This window comes from Cricetulus griseus, chromosome 4 (genome assembly GCF_003668045.3).
Source record: "Cricetulus griseus strain 17A/GY chromosome 4, alternate assembly CriGri-PICRH-1.0, whole genome shotgun sequence".
Lineage (NCBI taxonomy): Eukaryota > Metazoa > Chordata > Mammalia > Rodentia > Cricetidae > Cricetulus > Cricetulus griseus.
In genome coordinates this window covers 203,207,950-203,226,759 of record NC_048597.1, presented here as the reverse complement: position 1 = coordinate 203,226,759, position 18,810 = coordinate 203,207,950, and the positions used below count along the sequence as shown (strand labels likewise).

At 38.8% G+C, this 18,810-nt stretch overlaps 1 protein-coding gene across 1 annotated transcript; it reads left to right on the top strand.

Annotated features, from left to right (window-relative positions):
- Positions 1-216: 216 nt before the first annotated feature.
- On the top strand, positions 217-17,870 carry Dipk2a (divergent protein kinase domain 2A). The gene is made up of 3 exons (XM_027410942.2): positions 217-1,339; positions 12,222-12,525; positions 15,146-17,870. The coding sequence occupies exons 1-3, from the start codon at positions 683-685 to the stop codon at positions 15,475-15,477; spliced, it is 1,293 nt and encodes a 430-aa protein (XP_027266743.1). The 5' UTR covers positions 217-682; the 3' UTR covers positions 15,478-17,870.
- Positions 17,871-18,810: the final 940 nt, after the last annotated feature.

The window sequence follows — 18,810 nt, the reverse complement described above, 5'->3', positions numbered from 1 at the left end:
GGCCGGCGGCGCCCGCCTGTTAAGCCCGAAAGTCACACCAGAGTAACCGTTACTGAAGGTCCCGGGCTGCGGGGCTGCCGAGCTCCGCCCTCCCGGGCGCGCCCTCCATCCACCCCCGTCCCCTCCCCGCGAGTCCGCGCTGACGCTTCCCGGCGGCGCGCTCGGCCCGCCCCCGGCTCCGCCCCTTGCTCTCGAGCGTGCCCGCGCGTGGGGCCCGCCGCATCCTCCTCCTCCTCCTTCCCCCGCATCCCCTCCGCCCCTCTTCACACCGTAGCTTCTCGAGTGTGAGGCGTCCGGGCTCCTCACTCCCACGCGCCCGAGCGCCGCTCGCCCGGGACCAGCTCTAGCGTCCCGGGCGGGAGTGAGCGTGCGCGCGGCCGCGGGTCCCCGCTCTCCCTCCTCCTCCTCCTCCTTCTCCTCCTCTCCCCCGCCCGCTCCGCGCCTCTATAACTTGGCGGGCAAGGAGGCGGCGCCCGCGGAGTCGGAGGGCGGGGAGCTCGGAGGAGGGCGCCGGGAGTTGTGGAGACTGCCGACCGGGAAGTCGCGGCGCTCGCTCGGCGCAGCCCGCTCGCGGCGGGCTCCCTCGCTGCCGCCCTCCGTCTGCGCCGCGGGCCTCGCGCCGTGGGGCGGTTCGGGGTGCGCTCGGCCGCCCCGGCCCCGGCGGCTACCGCGCTCGGGCGGGATGTGGCGCCTGGTGCCCCTGAAGCTGGGCCGCCTGTCCCGTGCACTGAAGCTGGCGGCTCTCGGCAGCCTGTTGGTGCTGATGCTGCTGCACTCGCCGTCGCTGCTCGCCTCCTGGCAGCGCAACGAGCTCGCCGACCGGCGCTTCCTGCAGCTCAATAAGTGCCCGGCGTGCTTCGGCACGAGCTGGTGCCGCCGTTTCCTCAACGGCCAGGTGGGCTTCGAGGCGTGGGGCCGCCTGCGCCTGCTGGACTTCCTCAACGTGAAGAACGTGTACTTCGCGCAGTACGGCGAGCCCCGCGAGGGCGGCCGCCGGCGCGTGGTGCTCAAGCGCCTGGGTTCGCAGCGCGAGCTGGCGCAGCTCGACCAGAGCATCTGCAAGCGGGCCACCGGCCGGCCGCGCTGCGACCTGCTCCAGGCCATGCCCCGCACCGAGTTCGCGCGCCTCAACGGCGACGTGCGGCTCCTCACGCCGGAGGCGGTGGAGGGCTGGTCGGACCTGGTGCACTGCCCCTCGCAGCGCCTGCTCGATCGCCTGGTGCGCCGCTACGCCGAGACCAAGGACTCGGGCAGCTTCCTGCTGCGCAACCTCAAGGACTCGGAGCGCATGCAGCTGCTGCTCACCCTGGCCTTCAACCCCGAGCCGCTGGTGCTACAGGTAGGCGCGGGCCTGGGGCCGTCACCGCTACCTGGGCGCGGGGACTCTCCCGACGCCAGAGGGAGTGCGTCCCCACCTCTCCCCAAAATGCCTCTCCGCGACTTTGCTTCCGCCCTCCTGCTCTGGTCCCCCGTCTGGATGCCAGTTCCAGCGCGCTGGCGAGCCCTTGTGCCCCTCGCTGCCCTTTCCGAGGGCTAGGGCACCACGGTCGTCCTTCCCTCGCTGTCCCTCGGAGCTAAGCTAACTTCCCCGAGTCTGTCTTTGTTTTATGTCTTAGCTCATCCCCCTGATAGTAACTCAGCTACTCTGGGACCAGGTGGGGACGATGAGATCACAGAGTGGGATGGTGGGTAAGTGAAGGGGGCTAATGTGGTGCTTTGCGCGGAATTAGAAGCTGGGAAATGGGGAAAAGTTAGTGTTAGATTTGGGCTGAGAAGGCTAAAGGCCAAGACGGACGTTTGCACCCTGATCCGGTGATCTGCGCTAGTCATATGGTAATCCGGCTAAGGAAGGGATTAAAGTGTTTAGGTCGGAACTAGGAGCCAGGAGAAGAGAGGAGGTTCTGGCCTCCAGCCCAACAAGACTTATTTGCTCTCTTCTGACTTTGAGGATAAGAATGGAGTCTGGTGGCAGCAAGAAGGAAAAAGATAAGAGAAAAATCCCGTTTATCTTTGGAGTAATTTGTGTTTCTACACACCCCGCCCCCGCCGGCTAAAGTGCTGTGTGCCCTTGGGCAGTGATTGCAGAAGAGGAGTGTGATCCCTCTTGACTGCAGAAAAAGTTACCAGTTCTGTATGTCAAGTACTGGGGAAAGTGATTTTAAATTACCCCCAAGTAATTGATTGTATAGTTCACACCCTTTTCCGCTAAGAATGTCACTAATGGCTAGAGGGTTTGGACCGTGTTTTTGTTGTTGATTAAACTACGAATAGGAATGTACTGTATTTACCGTTTTTTTTTTTTTTTTAAGTTTTCTACATCTTAGTCGAGAGAAATCAGCCTTTATTAGCTCAGTCACGTAATCTTAACAGGCATATTTGGTCACATGAAGTTCTAATGTGCTTATTAGTAAAATTTGGTGCCGTTAGGATATACATGATGGGTCAGTTTTAAAGTTCAGGTTGTTTAAGAAACAGTTATATCTCTAATCGATAGCAAACTGTGTAAAAGGTTAAGCTTACCTTGGAGAATTATTTTATTCATTAGCTTCAAGACTAGTCTCCAGAAGTTGGATCCCGCAGCATGACAACCCCCAACCCCCCCCCCTCCCCCAGCTATCAGCAAGGTTGGTCCCTGGTGAGAGCTTGGTGGTGTCTTGACTGACTTGATAGTCAAATTCTCTGGAGTGCCAAAATTTAGCACTGAACTTAAGGTGTTTACACTTTTTGCTTTTAAAATACTGAGTGCCTTTTGAACAATTTTTATGAGGTTGATTCTGAGTAGAGATGTATTAGGAACAACTGATTTTAAGATTAATATGTCAGAAACATTGGGTTTACTTCTTTATAAGCATTGGCATCTGAACTTGAGAAACTTTGATATGTAATTTCCACACAGCAGAGCTGCCTCTTCAGGGAGCTTTTGTGCCTGGACAGCCTTGGCAGTTTCAGCTTGTTTTGCAGTTGAGATAGTCAAGTGTTTTTGTGTCTTGTTTCCTGACTAAATTCCCCACACTGCTTATTTTCATCTTTGGTGATGATATGGCAAAAGGTAACATTCTCCTCACTTTATTTGAAACCTAATGACACATCGCTCTGGTTGGATGATTAGATTACCTAGAGTGCAAGATAAATGTAGCATGTGAGGAAATGTGTGCTAAATTGTGGCTCTTGTAAATTTGCATCTTCAATTTAGACAGCCCAGTTTTCAGGGATAGTAATAATACTTCATTATGTTACATACTTGTAAAGGATACTTTTTGGAGTTTTTAACCAGTGTGATAGTAGCTTTTTTTCTTTTTTCCCAGTGGTTTAAGTTTGACCTAAGATCCTGGAGTAGCTGCTTCCCTTACAGAAACATTTGCTCTTTGGTAGTGAGTTTGGAACTATGAGTGGTGTGATTGAGAGTTGTTAATGGCATGAATCAGTAAGTTGGGAAGTAGATCCACATTGGTACTCCAGGACTGTTTATAGGGTGACTCAGATCATGAAGTGCATTGCTGTTAGCTGTGCAGACTATCCATTTAGTAGGTACAGTTTCTGTGAAGCCAGCCTTCTTGCTAGTATTGAGATATTGGTGCTGATAGCAAAGTCACAGCTGCTTCCTTACCAAAGTATACTTTTGCTTCCTGTAGTTTTAAGAAGTGTTTTTAAGGAGCTAGTGCTTAGAACTTAAAAGACCAACTCACCTTTCAGTTTTTTTCCAGGAGAGGGAGCCACTCATTGAATTTTTGGATGCCAGATGACAAACTAGATTTTTCTTATTGTCCAATTATTTCTATTGTCCAAATTTTTAGGGGAAAAAAAAAAAACCTTGGAGCTTATGCTATCGAACTGTTCTTCACGAAAGTAACATAATAATAATGCTTGTAAGTTACTTAAAAATCTCCTTTGGTTTACAGTACTATCGAAAGAAATGAAAATACAGATCCATTGAACTCATTAGCTCTTCAGATTTTAAGAAACAGTGAAAAGTGTTGTCTGTGAGATACACACACATCTCTGTTAACTGTAGAGTGTGCTGTCCGTGTTCCAGTGTTCCTGTTGCTTACTGGTCTCACCGGTTAGTCTGGGCTTCTAGGAAAGCTGTTCTGCAACACATAAGACAGTTCCCAGGACCTCAGTCATGTCAGAAACTGTTTCCTTTACATTTTCACACATCAAGAGGTATATTCTCATGCCTAGCAGGCCTTTATCCTGTGGAGGGGGTCGGGAAGTACTGGGAGGCCATTTTGTTGGTCTTTTGTATGTGTGATAACAATCTTGGATCATTAAAAATGGAAGTAGAACATTGGAAGGTGTTCTACTGGTAACTTTTCTGTTGGTATTTGTGTTTGCTGTCTCTTGAACAGCGGGAGGACAGGGTGGGAAGTGTCTGGAGATGCTGAATCTCAGCCACAGTCTGTGACTGACCCAGGAGTGCTGGCAAGTGAATAAAGCCCTTGGTTGTTTTAGGGGGAAGAGCCAAGAATTTGTTTGATTATATTATATTGGTAGAACTTTATTTGCCTCAAATTTTCTGAATCATGGTTTTAATGGGATTTAATTTTTATAGTATGCAATTATCATTGTTGAAGCTGTGGCTTTTAAGCTTTCCTAATACTTGTAAAAGGCAAGATATATACAGAGCATTTGTGTAGGGCTTGATGGTAAAAAGTGAATAAATGCTAGCATAAGGATAGAGGGTAACTGTAATCACCTAGTGCATTTGGTCAGCCGAGAATCACTGTTGAATGTGGATGCTGACAGACTGAACTGAACCTCAGCTGTACCGAGCTCATCCGTCCTGACACAGCCAATGGAATTTGGCAGAGAGCTTTAAGTAATGCTTTGGCCTTATGTTCAGGAGGATGGACTTCCCAGGTGCCTTGTTGGAAATAAGTTTTTGAAGTAGACAAAGAGGACTATGATCATTTAGATAAAAGTTAGGATAAGTTGACAAGCATTATTTTTTTATATAACTTACTTTTCTCTTCTGAAATGGGTCCATTGATTGTACTGTTGGGGGACTCTCAAATTTTGGATTTGAGAAATTTGTTTTTCTTTGTTGCTGTTGTTTTCTGATTTTAGCTTTAACTAATGCATTTAATTAATCTCTTGACTGGGGTACTAGATGTCTGCTAAGGTGTGAGCTTTTGAGGCCAGAGCACATATTCTTTGAAATTTTTCTTCCTATCACAAAATTTTACACACTTGTAATCAGATTTCAAAACAAGAGCAAAAATCCTTTTAAGGAGCAGAAAAACCATGGAGCCCCACATCTTGTTTAGCAGTAGTTTCTACAATGGATGTTTTTTCTTCGGGGATTTCAGGCAGTAGTCTGTGGAACCTCCTTCACTTTCTCCCTCTGGCAGCTGATTTTAATAACTGGATTCCTGTATTTAGGCTTCAGAACACATTAGATGTTGATGCTTTGTTTTTGTTTGATGCTTAGCTCAGTCTTCCTGCTTCAGCCCCCAGTGCTAGGCCTGCAGCTGTGCATCACACACCCTGCAGGGTGGAGGGAACACTTTTAATCTAAGTTTCTAAGCTTTTGAATCTAGCCTGTGTGTTTGCATTTGAGGCTTCATCAACATGTTTGACAGTTGACTAAACTTCACGAAACTACAAGTAAAAATACCAAAAGCAATTTGGTATATCTCAGGTCTAAAAATGAAGGGAGGGCCTATCTATGTATACATATACATTTAAATTAGGAAAGCCAGTGAAACAGACATCCTTAAGGAAGCATCACTTCATAGTTCTACTACTTGGGGTTAGTCTGTGTTCCTTACACTTGTTGCTGGGAATAGTAATCTTTTTGTCTTTGTTACTGCTTACTCTGCTTGCTGTGGGTTGGATTTTCTGGTCTTGGGTGGGCAGTTAGTTTTCCAGGGGATTGTCAGGCTGGTTTTTGTTTGACTTTTCTACCTTGTTTTCTACTTTGTCTGCTGTGGCCTGTGTTACTGTCATTGGTTGCATCTGAGTTTTCACAGAATGCCAACTTTTATTCCTGTACTATATCCACTTATATCCTGTTTGGTGAATTAATAATGACACTGAGAATGTGAAGACTTGGATTTCTTATTCATACAGTAAATTTTAAATGGGTACGGAATATCTTAAAGACTGAAAATTATGAGTCTAAGGTGGGGTGGATAGTTATCCAGCCTAGTTGTAAACCCTGCAAAATTTTATTTTTGGCCAAGAACTCTTGGCATCTTTCTGTCCTATCTCCCAATCCTGAGATTACAGACATGTATCACCAAGCCTGGTCTTTGGAAAGTTTTAGAACTTATCTATTGAAATCATTTATCCAATTTATAGGTTGCAAAGAGGAGTTATCTGTGAAATATTACAGACATTATTAGAATTGCAGTCAGAATAATTGAATTTTGCTTGTTCATTTGGCAAATTGTCTTGTAAGGCATTTACATTAAAAAGTTAGACATTGCCCTGGGCCGCAAGTAGCTAGCTTAGTGTACAGTACAGGACACACACACACACACACACACACACACACACACACACACACACACACACTCTTCCCAGTTACAATCATCATATCATAATAAGCCACAAAGTGAAAGTATATACACATCAGATGTCTCATATAGGGAGGGATGCCTGGGTCCATCATAAAAGTAGTATATGCCCTTTTTTTCAGGGGAGCAGGGATTGAATACTGAAGGCGCTGGGATTTTGCCAGTACAGAGGTAAATAAGTGGGTGTTAGGAAGGTGGGATCTATGCTGAAATTGTGCCCATTATATTCTGTAATAACATGAAGTTATTTGATGTCATGGGAAAGTCAGACCCTGAGGTTTAATTAATAAAATGAAGGATGTTAGTACTTACCAAACACTATTGTTTTAAAGATGAAAGGAGAAAGGATATCAACTAATAAGTGTAAAATATCTTTAGTTTGTAAACCTAAGTCTTTACAATATATTATTTGCAAGGTTTTTAGTTTTCAGACATCTATAGTAGTTAAAAAGATTATCTTTAGTGCAGTATACTGATACATGTGTCAGAATACATTGTTTTTGCCTTGACAGATATTCATATACCACCTCCCTTCCATATATATGTATGTATATCCTACATATCTAATAGCTATTACTTCAGGTCCTAATTTACTGGCTACATTTAAAGGGGGATCAGACTTTTGTTCCATATGAGTTAAGTGGACTAAAATAAGTATGATAAATATAAAACAAATCATTTATTTTTCTTGGTAAATCATTATAATTTTATTCAGTAGACTGACATTGATGAATGATATAAAATAGAAGTTACAACTGAGTTCCTATGGCATTGCTGAATACTGCCAACAACTGTTCTGTACACCCTTGACTTACAGCAGAGATGACAGATCAGGGTGCAATTTGCACAGCTTCTGCTTTCCGAGTCATTGTGTTGGGGTACTACACAAGAACAAGATAATTTTTAATTTTACATGTGATGAAGAGAACAAGGAAGAAACCTGGGTGATCAGGGTCTCAAGTGGGAGTAGGGAAGAATAGTTTTGTGTAAGATAGGGGGTACCCATGCAGGATGAGCTCAAGAGTTTATTTTTCAAAGCAGCAGAGAATTAGTAATTTTAGAGAATGCATTTAAGGAAGAAGAGAGGAAAGGAACTTCTAAGACATGCTGTTGGGTTAAGGGAAGTCAGTAATCTTAGCGTCTACTATTAGACTCCATTGTAAGAAAGCACAGAGAAGACATGGGCAGGGCAAGTTTGATTCATCTTAAATTTAAGACAACCAGAATACTAGTCTCCATAAACTAGCACCAGACATTTATTGAATGGTGGGAAGCATTGCTGTTAGCAGATGTTTTATTGTGCTTAAGAAGGCTTATGTTTTGGACCCAAGGAAGTCAGTATTGTGTTGATTAAAGTAAGATCACATTCTTAGGCTATTGGGTGCTAAACAAGCTTGTTGTTCCTTTTTCTTTTATTGGCTTTTTAATTGGGAGCAAATGTTTTCATGTAGCATTTGTACTTACAGATTCAAGTTAGAAATGTGGGAAACAGTTGCTGTTTGTGCAGTAGGTAAGAAAGGATCTGTTGAGATTAGTTGCATAAAGCTTTGCCAAGTGAGTTTTGGCGGGAGATTTTTTGAAAAGCTGCTCTACAAGATGACTTATTTCTATTTAATTTAGGTAGGTTTTGCTGTTAATGTATTTAACATTGGTTTCCAATTTTGCATACAGCCATTTGACATGCTGTTCTGAGAATAACACCACCTTGCTATTTTGAAAGCATTGGTTAATGTTGGAATTTGAGATGGGTGGAAAATGGCATTCAGAAAATTATTTCATGATAAATGAGACATATCTTGAAACTTAAAATATTTTTGAGTTTGTTGGGCATCTGCTGTATTTGTGATAGATTTTTGGCCACTCCTTCCCAGTATAAATTAAGAAGCTAAGATCTAACTTTACTATATTCCCCACTCCAGACAGTTCACAAAACTGTGAACACATTAGTCTGTCACTAGCACAGCACAGTTGACTAATCTGTATGAACAGCTGTTACAACATATATTGCCACAGTGGGATTTCATTCAGATTTGGGATTTTTTTTTTAAATAATTCTAACATTGAAATTAAACCCTGACACATTTCTGTGCTATTTATAACATTTGTTTTTTTTAAAATGTTCTTAAGTTTGAATTTTGTTTATTTTTTGTGCAGAAATGCTTATTATATAAAACTGATGGACATTTAGATTGTATACTTTGATGACTGATGGGTGTTTTTGAAGTTTATATTAGTTTATATTAGTTTTTGAAGTTTATATTAGGAATTCCTTCTTTAAAAAAAAATCCCAAATAACACCATTCCTCATGTGTTCATTTGATGTTTCTCATGAACTGCAGTTATGTATCTTTAATAAAATGCTATAAGCTCCTGAGTGATTATACATATTGTTTTCTTCTGTGAAAAGAAGAATTTGGGTATTTAAAACTTATTATATAAACTAATTTTGGTTACATAGGAGAAAAACACAATGGAATACAAGCCTTTATAAGTTGACCTTACTTTAATATGTTTAGTCTCATGTCATTTATAGCAAAATAATAAGTTATTTGAGAGCTCTGTGTTCTTCCTCTGTAAAACTGGAATGATAGTTGTACCATTGTCTTCAGTCAGGCAGTCCAAGAACCAAAGGAAAAAGGGTTACGTGCTTTGTGAGTTTAACAAACTTTCTTTAGAATTGCTTCTCCAAGTTCACATGGTCATCAAGAAACGTGCTTATTTTACTGACATGTTCTAAGGCATCTATAAATAACACCTTCCAAATATGATCAAGAAGCTTTTAGTTCATAATGGGCTATACAAGTTTATTAGCAAATTTTCTAAAATATTGTGTGATGTTATGAAAAACATAAGTACTAATAATACAACTTAAAAAATTATAACTTGTACAAAACAGATTTCAAATGCTTCATTAACCTGTTATAATCTGTTATAAAACAAAATCATTGTGTTTTAGTGTTCAATAGAAAGTGGGATTCAAATATGTAGAGTTTGTTATGTGAATTACAAATCTAATTTATTCTTATTAGTAGAGTGTTAATTGGCCTAAAGTCTGAGGGTAACTAAAAAAGAGTCAGGCCAGCTATAGTTCTTTCTGCAGTAGTCAACATAGATTCAAGACAGATTGCTATCAGTTTTCAATCCAATATTCCACTGTTTAAGAATTTTCTCAAAATTTGTAAAGGTAACTTCATATGCTATTGATACATAACAGCATTCCACAAGCAAATATTATGATACAAAATAACTTAAGATCATTTCCACTACATGTTCTCTCTTTAGGTCAAGCCTAAGTATGTTATTAGACTGTAGATGTTGTAAGAACATCCCAGGCTTATGTTAACACATGAAACTATTGGCAGTGAAAAGAAATGCCCTTGAAGTTGTAGCAAATGATTGAGATTGGTAGCTTGATTGTTGGGATCTGGAGTCAGGGGAAGAAGGATTATGTTCAGGTATTGAGAGGTAGAGGTAGACATTTGACTCTAGCCTTATCATTTCAAACCCAGTATTCTTATGCTGTGCAATATTTTCCTTTTAGTGTACATGTTTTGTTGAAACCTGTATGTTATAGAAAGTGTAGCATCTCTGAATTTTCCTGTCTTTTCCCATAATCTTGACATGTAAATTATATGAGCTCCCTGTTTTTGTTTTGTTTTTATATAGTGGAAGATGACCTTAGTAAATTTCTGGCTTTTAGACAGTGTCAGTGCGTCCAGTGTTACTGACATCACTTAAGGTTTGTGATATTCAAATACCGTGTGTTTTTGTTTTCCAAGAATAAACAAAATGCCTAGGCATGATTTGTGTTACATTTCAAGATCAAAATATTTTATTTTTCAAGTCAATATTGAAGGCATTTGTAATGTTTAGAACTTAGCAGTTAACCATGTTTAGATTCTTTTAACTAAGCTCTGTCTCTGTGGATCTCAGTCTTTTCCAGGCCTCACATAATGTACAAATGTTTTATTACCACACTACATGCTACATAAAAATAATTTCTATGTTTACATTAATGTTAGATAGTCATCTTTGTGCTGTGACTAATTTAGTTTTTAAAGTACACTAGTGGAAAAGCAAACATAGATATACAACTTGCACCTCTGTGTGGTCTTGATTTTTGTAGCATTGATGTGCTATGTCTTATATACAAATTAATACTGTACCAACATTTAGAAACCACTGTGGCAAGCCCCTCCCATATCTGCAGTTGGTGCTGCTCTAGGTCTGAGATTCTCCCCTTTGCTTGAGATGTATTTGCAGTTTTTCAATTGTAAATAATTCAATAAAATAATTGCATATTTCAGATGAAGTGAAACTTTATGCTTCTAGACAATTTGAATATCTGGTTTTCAAATTTTTATTTTTAAGTAAGGAAATTTAGGCCTCCATAGTAAACTTCTTAATCCAAGTTACTGTGCTGGATACCTGTAAGAGTTTGCTGATCAGAAAAAAAAGCGAAAACAAAACACAAACCCTCATTTTTAATATTACTTTATATTTAACAAATTCTGCTTGGCTATGGTATTTTGCTTGTAAGCCAGAATTGTTTTAAATGTAGTTATACAAATATCTTGGCTACCAAATCTGAGCCTTTCTTTTCTTCTTTTTTTTTTATTTTTTGTACTACTGTGTGTTTAATAAAAATTAGTTCTCATTAATAAAGAGAATTCAATGAAAAAATACTATATTATGAGCCAGCAAATGGTGTGACTTCACTGATTAAAGTTCTTAGAAAAGATTAGGTAGCAAACTACATGAAAGAATTGTGGCACTCTTCTTAAAATGAGGCATAAGATATCAGTTAAAAATGGTCAGGAATCACTGTGCTAATACAAAAGTCTTTCAATGTGACATTTGTTCATATATTTTACCCTCCTCTATGAGGGGCACGGGTAATGAACTGTACATTTGACTGTTGTTTGCCAGTTGGAAGGGCTCCAAAAACAAGGAGGCATTTGTACATGTGCAGATGTTGGCAGGGATCCCTTTTCTCTTGTTGTCAAAGACCATTTTATTTTCACAAAGATATGCTTGTGTCTGTTCTACAATATGGCACATGGGTAATACAGTGTATGGAGGTGGTTTTGTTTTACTTTCTACATGACAAAATAATGTAATTCCACATTCTTACTCAGTTTTTAGTGTTCCATTTTTATGTCCATTTTTATGTTATTCACACTTCAGATAAATAGTTAAGTCTCTTGTAGCCCTTTGTCTAACAAAATGTCAAGGTCATAAGGTATTTTAAATTTCGAGGAAAGTTGAAATAGTATGTGGTTTGTGAACAGTTTTGCACTGTGTATTCCACATGAGCGATCTGTCACTGTTCTCAGTCCCCGAAAGAAATAAAAATATTGCTAAGGATTAAAAACGTGTTTTCCTCTAATTTCTAAGGAGTAAGTAGCTGTCGATTCTGCCCTTGGAATTACTTAAATATTTAGAATATTTAGAATTGGCAATAAATACGGTGTCTCTTGCCTTGTATTCTAAGATGCTGAAAAGTAATGCTTGTCAGAGATTTCAAATACAAAGGTTTTCATACTTTTTGGGGGTCCGTGGTAATGATGTGAGTTAGGAGGGAAAATGAAGTTTATTCTGATAAACTGTACCTAGTAGGAATCTGCTGAGAACATTTGGGGAGAGACTAAGGGTAACGTCATCAGACTGTCTCATAATATTAAGATAATTCTCTTGTAGAGTTTTCCATCTGATGAAGGTTGGCCATTTGCAAAGTATCTTGGAGCTTGTGGAAGAATGGTGGCTGTAAATTATGTCGGAGAAGAACTGTGGAGTTACTTTAATGCACCATGGGAGAAAAGAGTTGACCTTGCTTGGCAGTTAATGGAAATAGCAGAACAGCTTACAAACAATGACTTTGAGTTTGCACTCTACCTCCTGGATGTCAGCTTTGACAATTTTGCAGTTGGTCCTCGAGATGGGAAGGTAATCATTGTGGATGCAGAAAATGTTTTAGTTGCTGACAAAAGATTAATTAGACAAAGTAAGTATTTAATTTTCAGATTTTTCTATCTTTAGTACATTTTTTGTGTGTTTAAGTGTTATATTTATACTAAAAACAGGTTTTTTTTCGATGACAACCTTGTGTCTTTTAAAAAAATTTTGTATAATCAGGATTAACAAATATTTGTTATACTTCTAATTAGAAATTCTTCATATTTAGTAAAATGCCCATGTTTAAATGAATCCGGACCCCCCACCCCCTGTGGCATCTGTGGAGGCATGTGTACATGTATACACATCTTTTACATACTGTGTTCTGTGGTGTAGGACACAGATTCTTAAACTGTATAACCAAATGTGGAGGTTGTGAAAAAAAAATGTAACAATAGTCAAAAGGATTCTTAGTTGTGCCAGAAGCAAAAATTAATTCAAAATCAAGTACATAATGAATCCGAGGTATTTATACCAGTGATTCCTTGTGTCATATCTTGTAACATCACTTCAGCCTATATTCTGAACACTAACGGTGTTATGCAAAGCACAAGGCACACTATCATCCCACACAGTGCCAGTCATTGCTACCAGGAATATCTTGACAAAGGCTGGAGACTGTTGTGTCTTATGAATTGCAAACAATTCATATAAACTATAGAAATGTTGGACTACAGAAAACTTGGTATTTCCCTACAAGTCATTCCATGGCATATAAATATCAAATTAGTAATGTTTTAGATTGTATTATGTTAGGATATTTGATATTAAAAATTACTATTTGAGTTGCCGACTTAAGTTTTTATTTAAAAAGATTAGTTTTGGTTTGGGATTGGAATAGAATTGCTAGCAGTTTCTGAAATAGCTCTAAACATAACTCTGCCATTTTCTAGTATGTATTTATTATACACAGTGGCATTCCCAGCATTGACTATAATTATAAATTCAAAATATTCATCAGCTCTGAAAAATGTTAAGATTCTCTGTGCCCTGCAATATTAGGTATTCAACTGAGAGCTAATTCTTACATAAAAATAAGCACACATTCATCTCATTAATAGAAAAATTTCCTTTCTTTAATAAATGGTACAATTATGTATCAAATAATTTTTTAGAATAATTTTTGTGGTTTCTTGTCAGGAATTTAGGTTTATATTCTGTACATTCAGAGTTGTAAAAACATTTCTTAGCAAAAGGAGGCTGTGTATAGAACAAGTCACAAAGCCCTTGTTTAATGCAAAAGGAAGTTTGCACTGTTCCAGCTCATCAAAGTGTCAGCTTTATTGGAGGCTGCATTTCTTTGCAGGGTCTTTCAGGGATTTCTGTTTTTTCTTCTCGGGAGGCCCCAGAGTGATGGTTTTGTCTTACTTTTAACTTGGATGATGTCTGGCACTGCAGGTCTGGCCTCAGTCTAATGTTATGATTATTATATCTCGGTCCAAACTTTGCTGTCCATTTGTTTGTGAGCTCTCTCTGTGATTGGCAGGTAAACTATAGGAAATGTTTTGAAATTCAAATACCATAGGAATAATAAATCCATATTCTAGAAGTAATTTGGCTAGAGAAAGAAATGCTAGGGAAGCCACCCTCTCACCTGAACCCCAACATTCAAGCTGTTAACATAGGAGCATCACGAGTTTGAGGCCAGCTTAGAGTACATGCGGAATAAGAGGCTATCCTGGGCTACAGTGAGATCTTTTCTCAACCAAATAAACCCAAGAGTTGTTTGAGAATCTTAACTTTGTCAGTTTATCTCAACCCCTGACAGAAGAGGGATATGAGTACCTTTAGGTTACCTTCTCAGCGGCGAAGTTGTGGCACCTGCATGTGGCTTCTCTGTGCTCTGTTTTTTAAAGTTACTACATTTATTCATGTGTTTGTGGGTGTGTGTATGTGTGGGGGCAGAGAACAACTCGTGAGAATCTCTTGTCATATGGGTCATCAGGCTTACCTTTTTCTGCTCAGCCATATCACAGGCCTGCTATTCATTCTAGTCTCTCCTGTCTTTAGAAAGTTAACTTTCTTTTTTATTATTATTTTATTTTTTAATTTTAATTAGAAAGAAAATTATTTTACATATCAATCCCAGGTTCCTCTCCCTTCCCTCCTCCCCTGCCCCCCACCCCCAGAAAGTTAACTTTCTAAGCATGCAAGTTTCACAGCTTGTTGTTTTAACTTCACTTATATCTGTTTCGTGGTATCAATCTCACATTTTAGCTGCAGTACTGTTTCCCCAGTCAGATGGACCAATGGCCCTATGTTCATCCCTTTGCAGATACTGTACTGTGGGCTGCAATGCTGTTTTCTCTCATTTCTTGACTTGTTATCTTTTAAGATCTAAAATCAGGTGTTCTGATGCTCCAGGCAGAAACCTAGATCTCTCTAGTCTTGTAGCATTAGGTGATGCTTTATGATCCTTTTTATGTTAGAGAAAATCCTAGATGAACCTAAGAAATGGTAAGGGCCTTGTTTGATCCTTCTACCTGAGATCTCAATAAATGTTGTTTTATGAATTAATGTTAATTAATTATGGATTTTATTAATTAATATATTAAATTTTTCAAATATTTTATGTATAAAAATGTAGAACAAATTATGTTAGTGGGTTGTTATATTTAAAGCACAGTAACAAGTTGGCTTTCAAATAAACTTCTGATTTTCTTTTACAGATAAACCTGAGAATTGGGACGTTTGGTATGAAAGCAAGTTCGATGACTGTGACAAGGAGGCTTGCTTATCATTTTCAAAAGAAATTCTTTGTGCTCGTGTCACTGTGGACCACAACTACTATGCTGTTTGTCAAAACCTCCTATCTAGACATGCCACCTGGCGTGGCACTTCTGGAGGACTCCTTCATGACCCACCAAGTGAAATTGCCAAAGATGGACGACTGGAGGCCTTGCTGGATGAGTGTGCCAACCCCAAGAAGCGCTATGGCCGATTCCAGGCTGCGAAAGAACTTCGAGGGTATCTTGCACAATTAAGTCACAACGTGAGGTAGTAGATGGTGATCTTTTTCTTCGCTGATACAGGACTGGCAAAACGAAATCACCAAAAAACTGCCTAGAAAAAAAAAAAACAAAAAAAAAAAAACCAGTGTGGAAGTATATTACACCAGAGGATGAGGAACTTGTTCTAATAGATCGTACATTAACATCCATCAAAATAAGACATTATTGTACATCCAAGATCACACGAAGCTTCTGCAACTCTGGTCTTCACTTTGGAACTCGAGATACCATTGACTGCTTTCCCCTTCCCATTCCTGAGTGGATTAGTGATATTGTTAAGCTATTGGAAAGGAGTCTGATAGTTACATGGCTTGTGTATCAAAGGGTACTTGGTACTTAGTTTGCATTTCTATCATGATTTTGTGAATCTCTTGCATTTACTTTGAATGTCAAGTTAGATCGGCCTGTTTTATAGGCCACCTTTTCCTTCTGATGTGTAAAATTATTTTCCATTTCTTTTTAAACACCCATGTTACTATAGGTGTTTGCTTAAATTTTACTATTAAGTAGTTTTCATTCAGTGCTATGTGGTACATACTTAACTGTTAGAGCAGGACTCCCAGGTTTACTGTTTTTTACAGAGATCTTAGTATTTCATCATGTAAATAATTTACCTTCCCTCAACCTTCTGTGCTTCATCATTGCATGATATCATTTCAGGTTATTTAAGAGTTAAATCCCTCAATGCCAGTAATATAAGTATACACCGAACATGGTGTTCAGGATATGCTACAAAATGTTACTGCATCCCTTGCTAAAAGGCTTTAAGAATACACTAGCAGTCTACACTTTGATTGAAGAAACCATAAAACTCAGTGTTTTTAAATGCTAACTAGTCCAAGATAGTAATGCATATGCCAAAGAAATATTAGACATATTCCATGTTTAGAACTAAAAATAGAATTGGTCAATTCTTAGCCCACTTCAATATTTTAGCTGTCACTGTTAAATTAAGATCTGCCTGTTCTTCATTGTTGGCAGTTGAGCTACTACTTTAAAAAATCTGTAACTAAAAAGATCTTCTAACATTTTATTCATTGGTAGGTTTTTCAAAATGAACATGGTGATCATTGTTAGAATTTAATTAGGCATCCAAACCTTTTGCTTATTGATATACTAATTATTTTTACTGTAAAGCTTGTCTGCCCACTGTGATCTTTACCCAATTGCTAAATATCAGAACATCAAATTTAAATATAGAGTAGAAAGATTAACAAATAATGTGTAAAATTTTTGTCTATTTAAAAACTGTTCTATGTAAAAGTTGACTCTCAGTAGCACAGGCAATATATTTCTGTTTGAAGTTGTTGCTTTTGTTTGCAGTAAAGTTTGGGGTAGTGTGCAGTAGTGGTTTCTGGACTGGATTACTGAAATTAGAAAGTGATTAAAACATGCACAACCAAAGCCAAGCTTGTCCTTTTCATTCATTCAGCAACTATTTATTGATCATCCACTCTTTGCTAGGTGCATTTGTAGCTGCTATATACCATCTAAAAGTGACATGGTCAATTAGCATAAATACTTTTTAAGTTGATTGATAATTTAGGATGACACTTACATGTTATTTGATTATTGTGATGGAAAGTCTCTTTGTATTACCTTAAATTAGTTTCTTAACCTAAAGTGGAGGAAGACAGCAATAAAGTTAATCCAAGTTTAAAACTGGGAGGGCAAAGCATCAGAGATCTCCATTACAAAACAGATTGCATTGTGTTCCTTCTTATACATAGCTAACTTTTTACAACTTAGAAACATTTTTGAGGGGAGTAGGGAAAATCATCCAGTACTCCTTTGCTTCTTCCTTAGAGCTACATTAAAATATACAATTTTCAAACAGAACCCCGTTATATTTTCTACTTATTCATAACATGGAGGCTAGAACTCACAGGAGCTGTCTGTTGTTCTACAAACATCTTCCTATTTTTGGTGTGTGATTGTGGTTGTGATTACAGAGCAGGAAGTGAAGAAGCACTCCAGGGAGTGATGGCTACTTCAGGTATAACTACCATTAGAGATTATGTGGAATTTCTTTTATCTTTGGAGAAGACTGGAGATAGTAAAAGAATTAGGAATTTTAAATTACAGGGAAAAATATGTATGTGAAAAGCAATAAATATTTTGTTCTCTTTGCTATCAAGATGTTCACATTCAGATATTTATTATACAGCAGCAATTTTATATTTTTAATCATTGCCCATTAATAGACGCGGTAAAATATTTTTGAATCAAACATTTGGGGTTTGTATGTGCATTTAAATTGTCTTTTGTACTGTATGTTACTGTTTAATTTGAATATTTTATCAGAACTGTCCCTGTGCCTTTATAAAATATAAAGTTGTCTCTGCAACTTTTAATGATCTTAATAAAGAATCTTTAAGAACCACTCTTTGCAGACTCTCTCAAATATTCACGTTTTTCTTGATTAAGAAATAATTATTCCTGTCCCTTCACAAGTACTTACGTTTCAATCTTTGGAAACTGTCTTGATTGAATGTAAGCTGAGCTCAAGATATATGTTTTGTTTTTTTGTAATAATGACCTTTTAAAACCTACTATTAAAAACTGAAAATTCTAAGGAATTTTCAAATGTACTTACAAGAATTGTATAATGTTCATAGCTACTGTACTAACTTCCAAAGTTAACATTACCAAACTCGTTTCATCTTCATCAAAATCTGCTTCCCCCAACTCACTTTTGAAGCAAATTTAACTGTCATTTGATTCAGGAGTATACATTAGGTGTGTTATTTCCCAGCAAAGCCACAGTGTAACCAATCAAAAATGAACAGTAATGCCTCAGTATTATCAAAGCAGAAAGTTTTTCATAAACCCTTCAACTGTGAGAAAATTCTGAACCCCAGGCTGAAAAGATGGAGCATCTTCATGACTAAGCGAGATGGTAACCAAAGTGGACTGAGACACATTCAATATATAAACCTGAATTCAGCAGCCCAAATCAGCACCAATTATGCCACCTTTGGGAGAATACTGAAGAGGTACTGGGAAAACTGGTGGACAGAATAAAAAGAAGCACCCTGCCTTATTTCTGGAAAAATCAAATGATACCAGAAAATTCTTGCAGAATACCTAGAATTCCAATTAATAAATAACAGTGTTAGCAAATGGTTGCAATTAGCAAATCTAAGTAGTGGTTATACTGACGTTATTTATTGAAAAGATGATGGGAAATATTCATTGATCAGGATGGCAACTGGATCTGCTGTCCAACTTTACTATGACAGATCTGATAAGACTCAGTGGCAAGTACCCAGTGACAACCTGTGAGATGTCTTGCCAAAAAACCAACCAGTAACATACCATTT

Bases quoted from the DNA above. Each gene is read 5' to 3' on its own strand.
- Dipk2a (XM_027410942.2), top strand. From the start codon at position 683: ATGTGGCGCCTGGTGCCCCTGAAGCTGGGCCGCCTGTCCCGTGCACTG. The intron at 1,340-12,221 runs GTAGGCGCGGGC...ATTCTCTTGTAG, and splicing joins CCGAGCCGCTGGTGCTACAG to AGTTTTCCATCTGATGAAGG. The intron at 12,526-15,145 runs GTAAGTATTTAA...TTTCTTTTACAG, and splicing joins CAAAAGATTAATTAGACAAA to ATAAACCTGAGAATTGGGAC.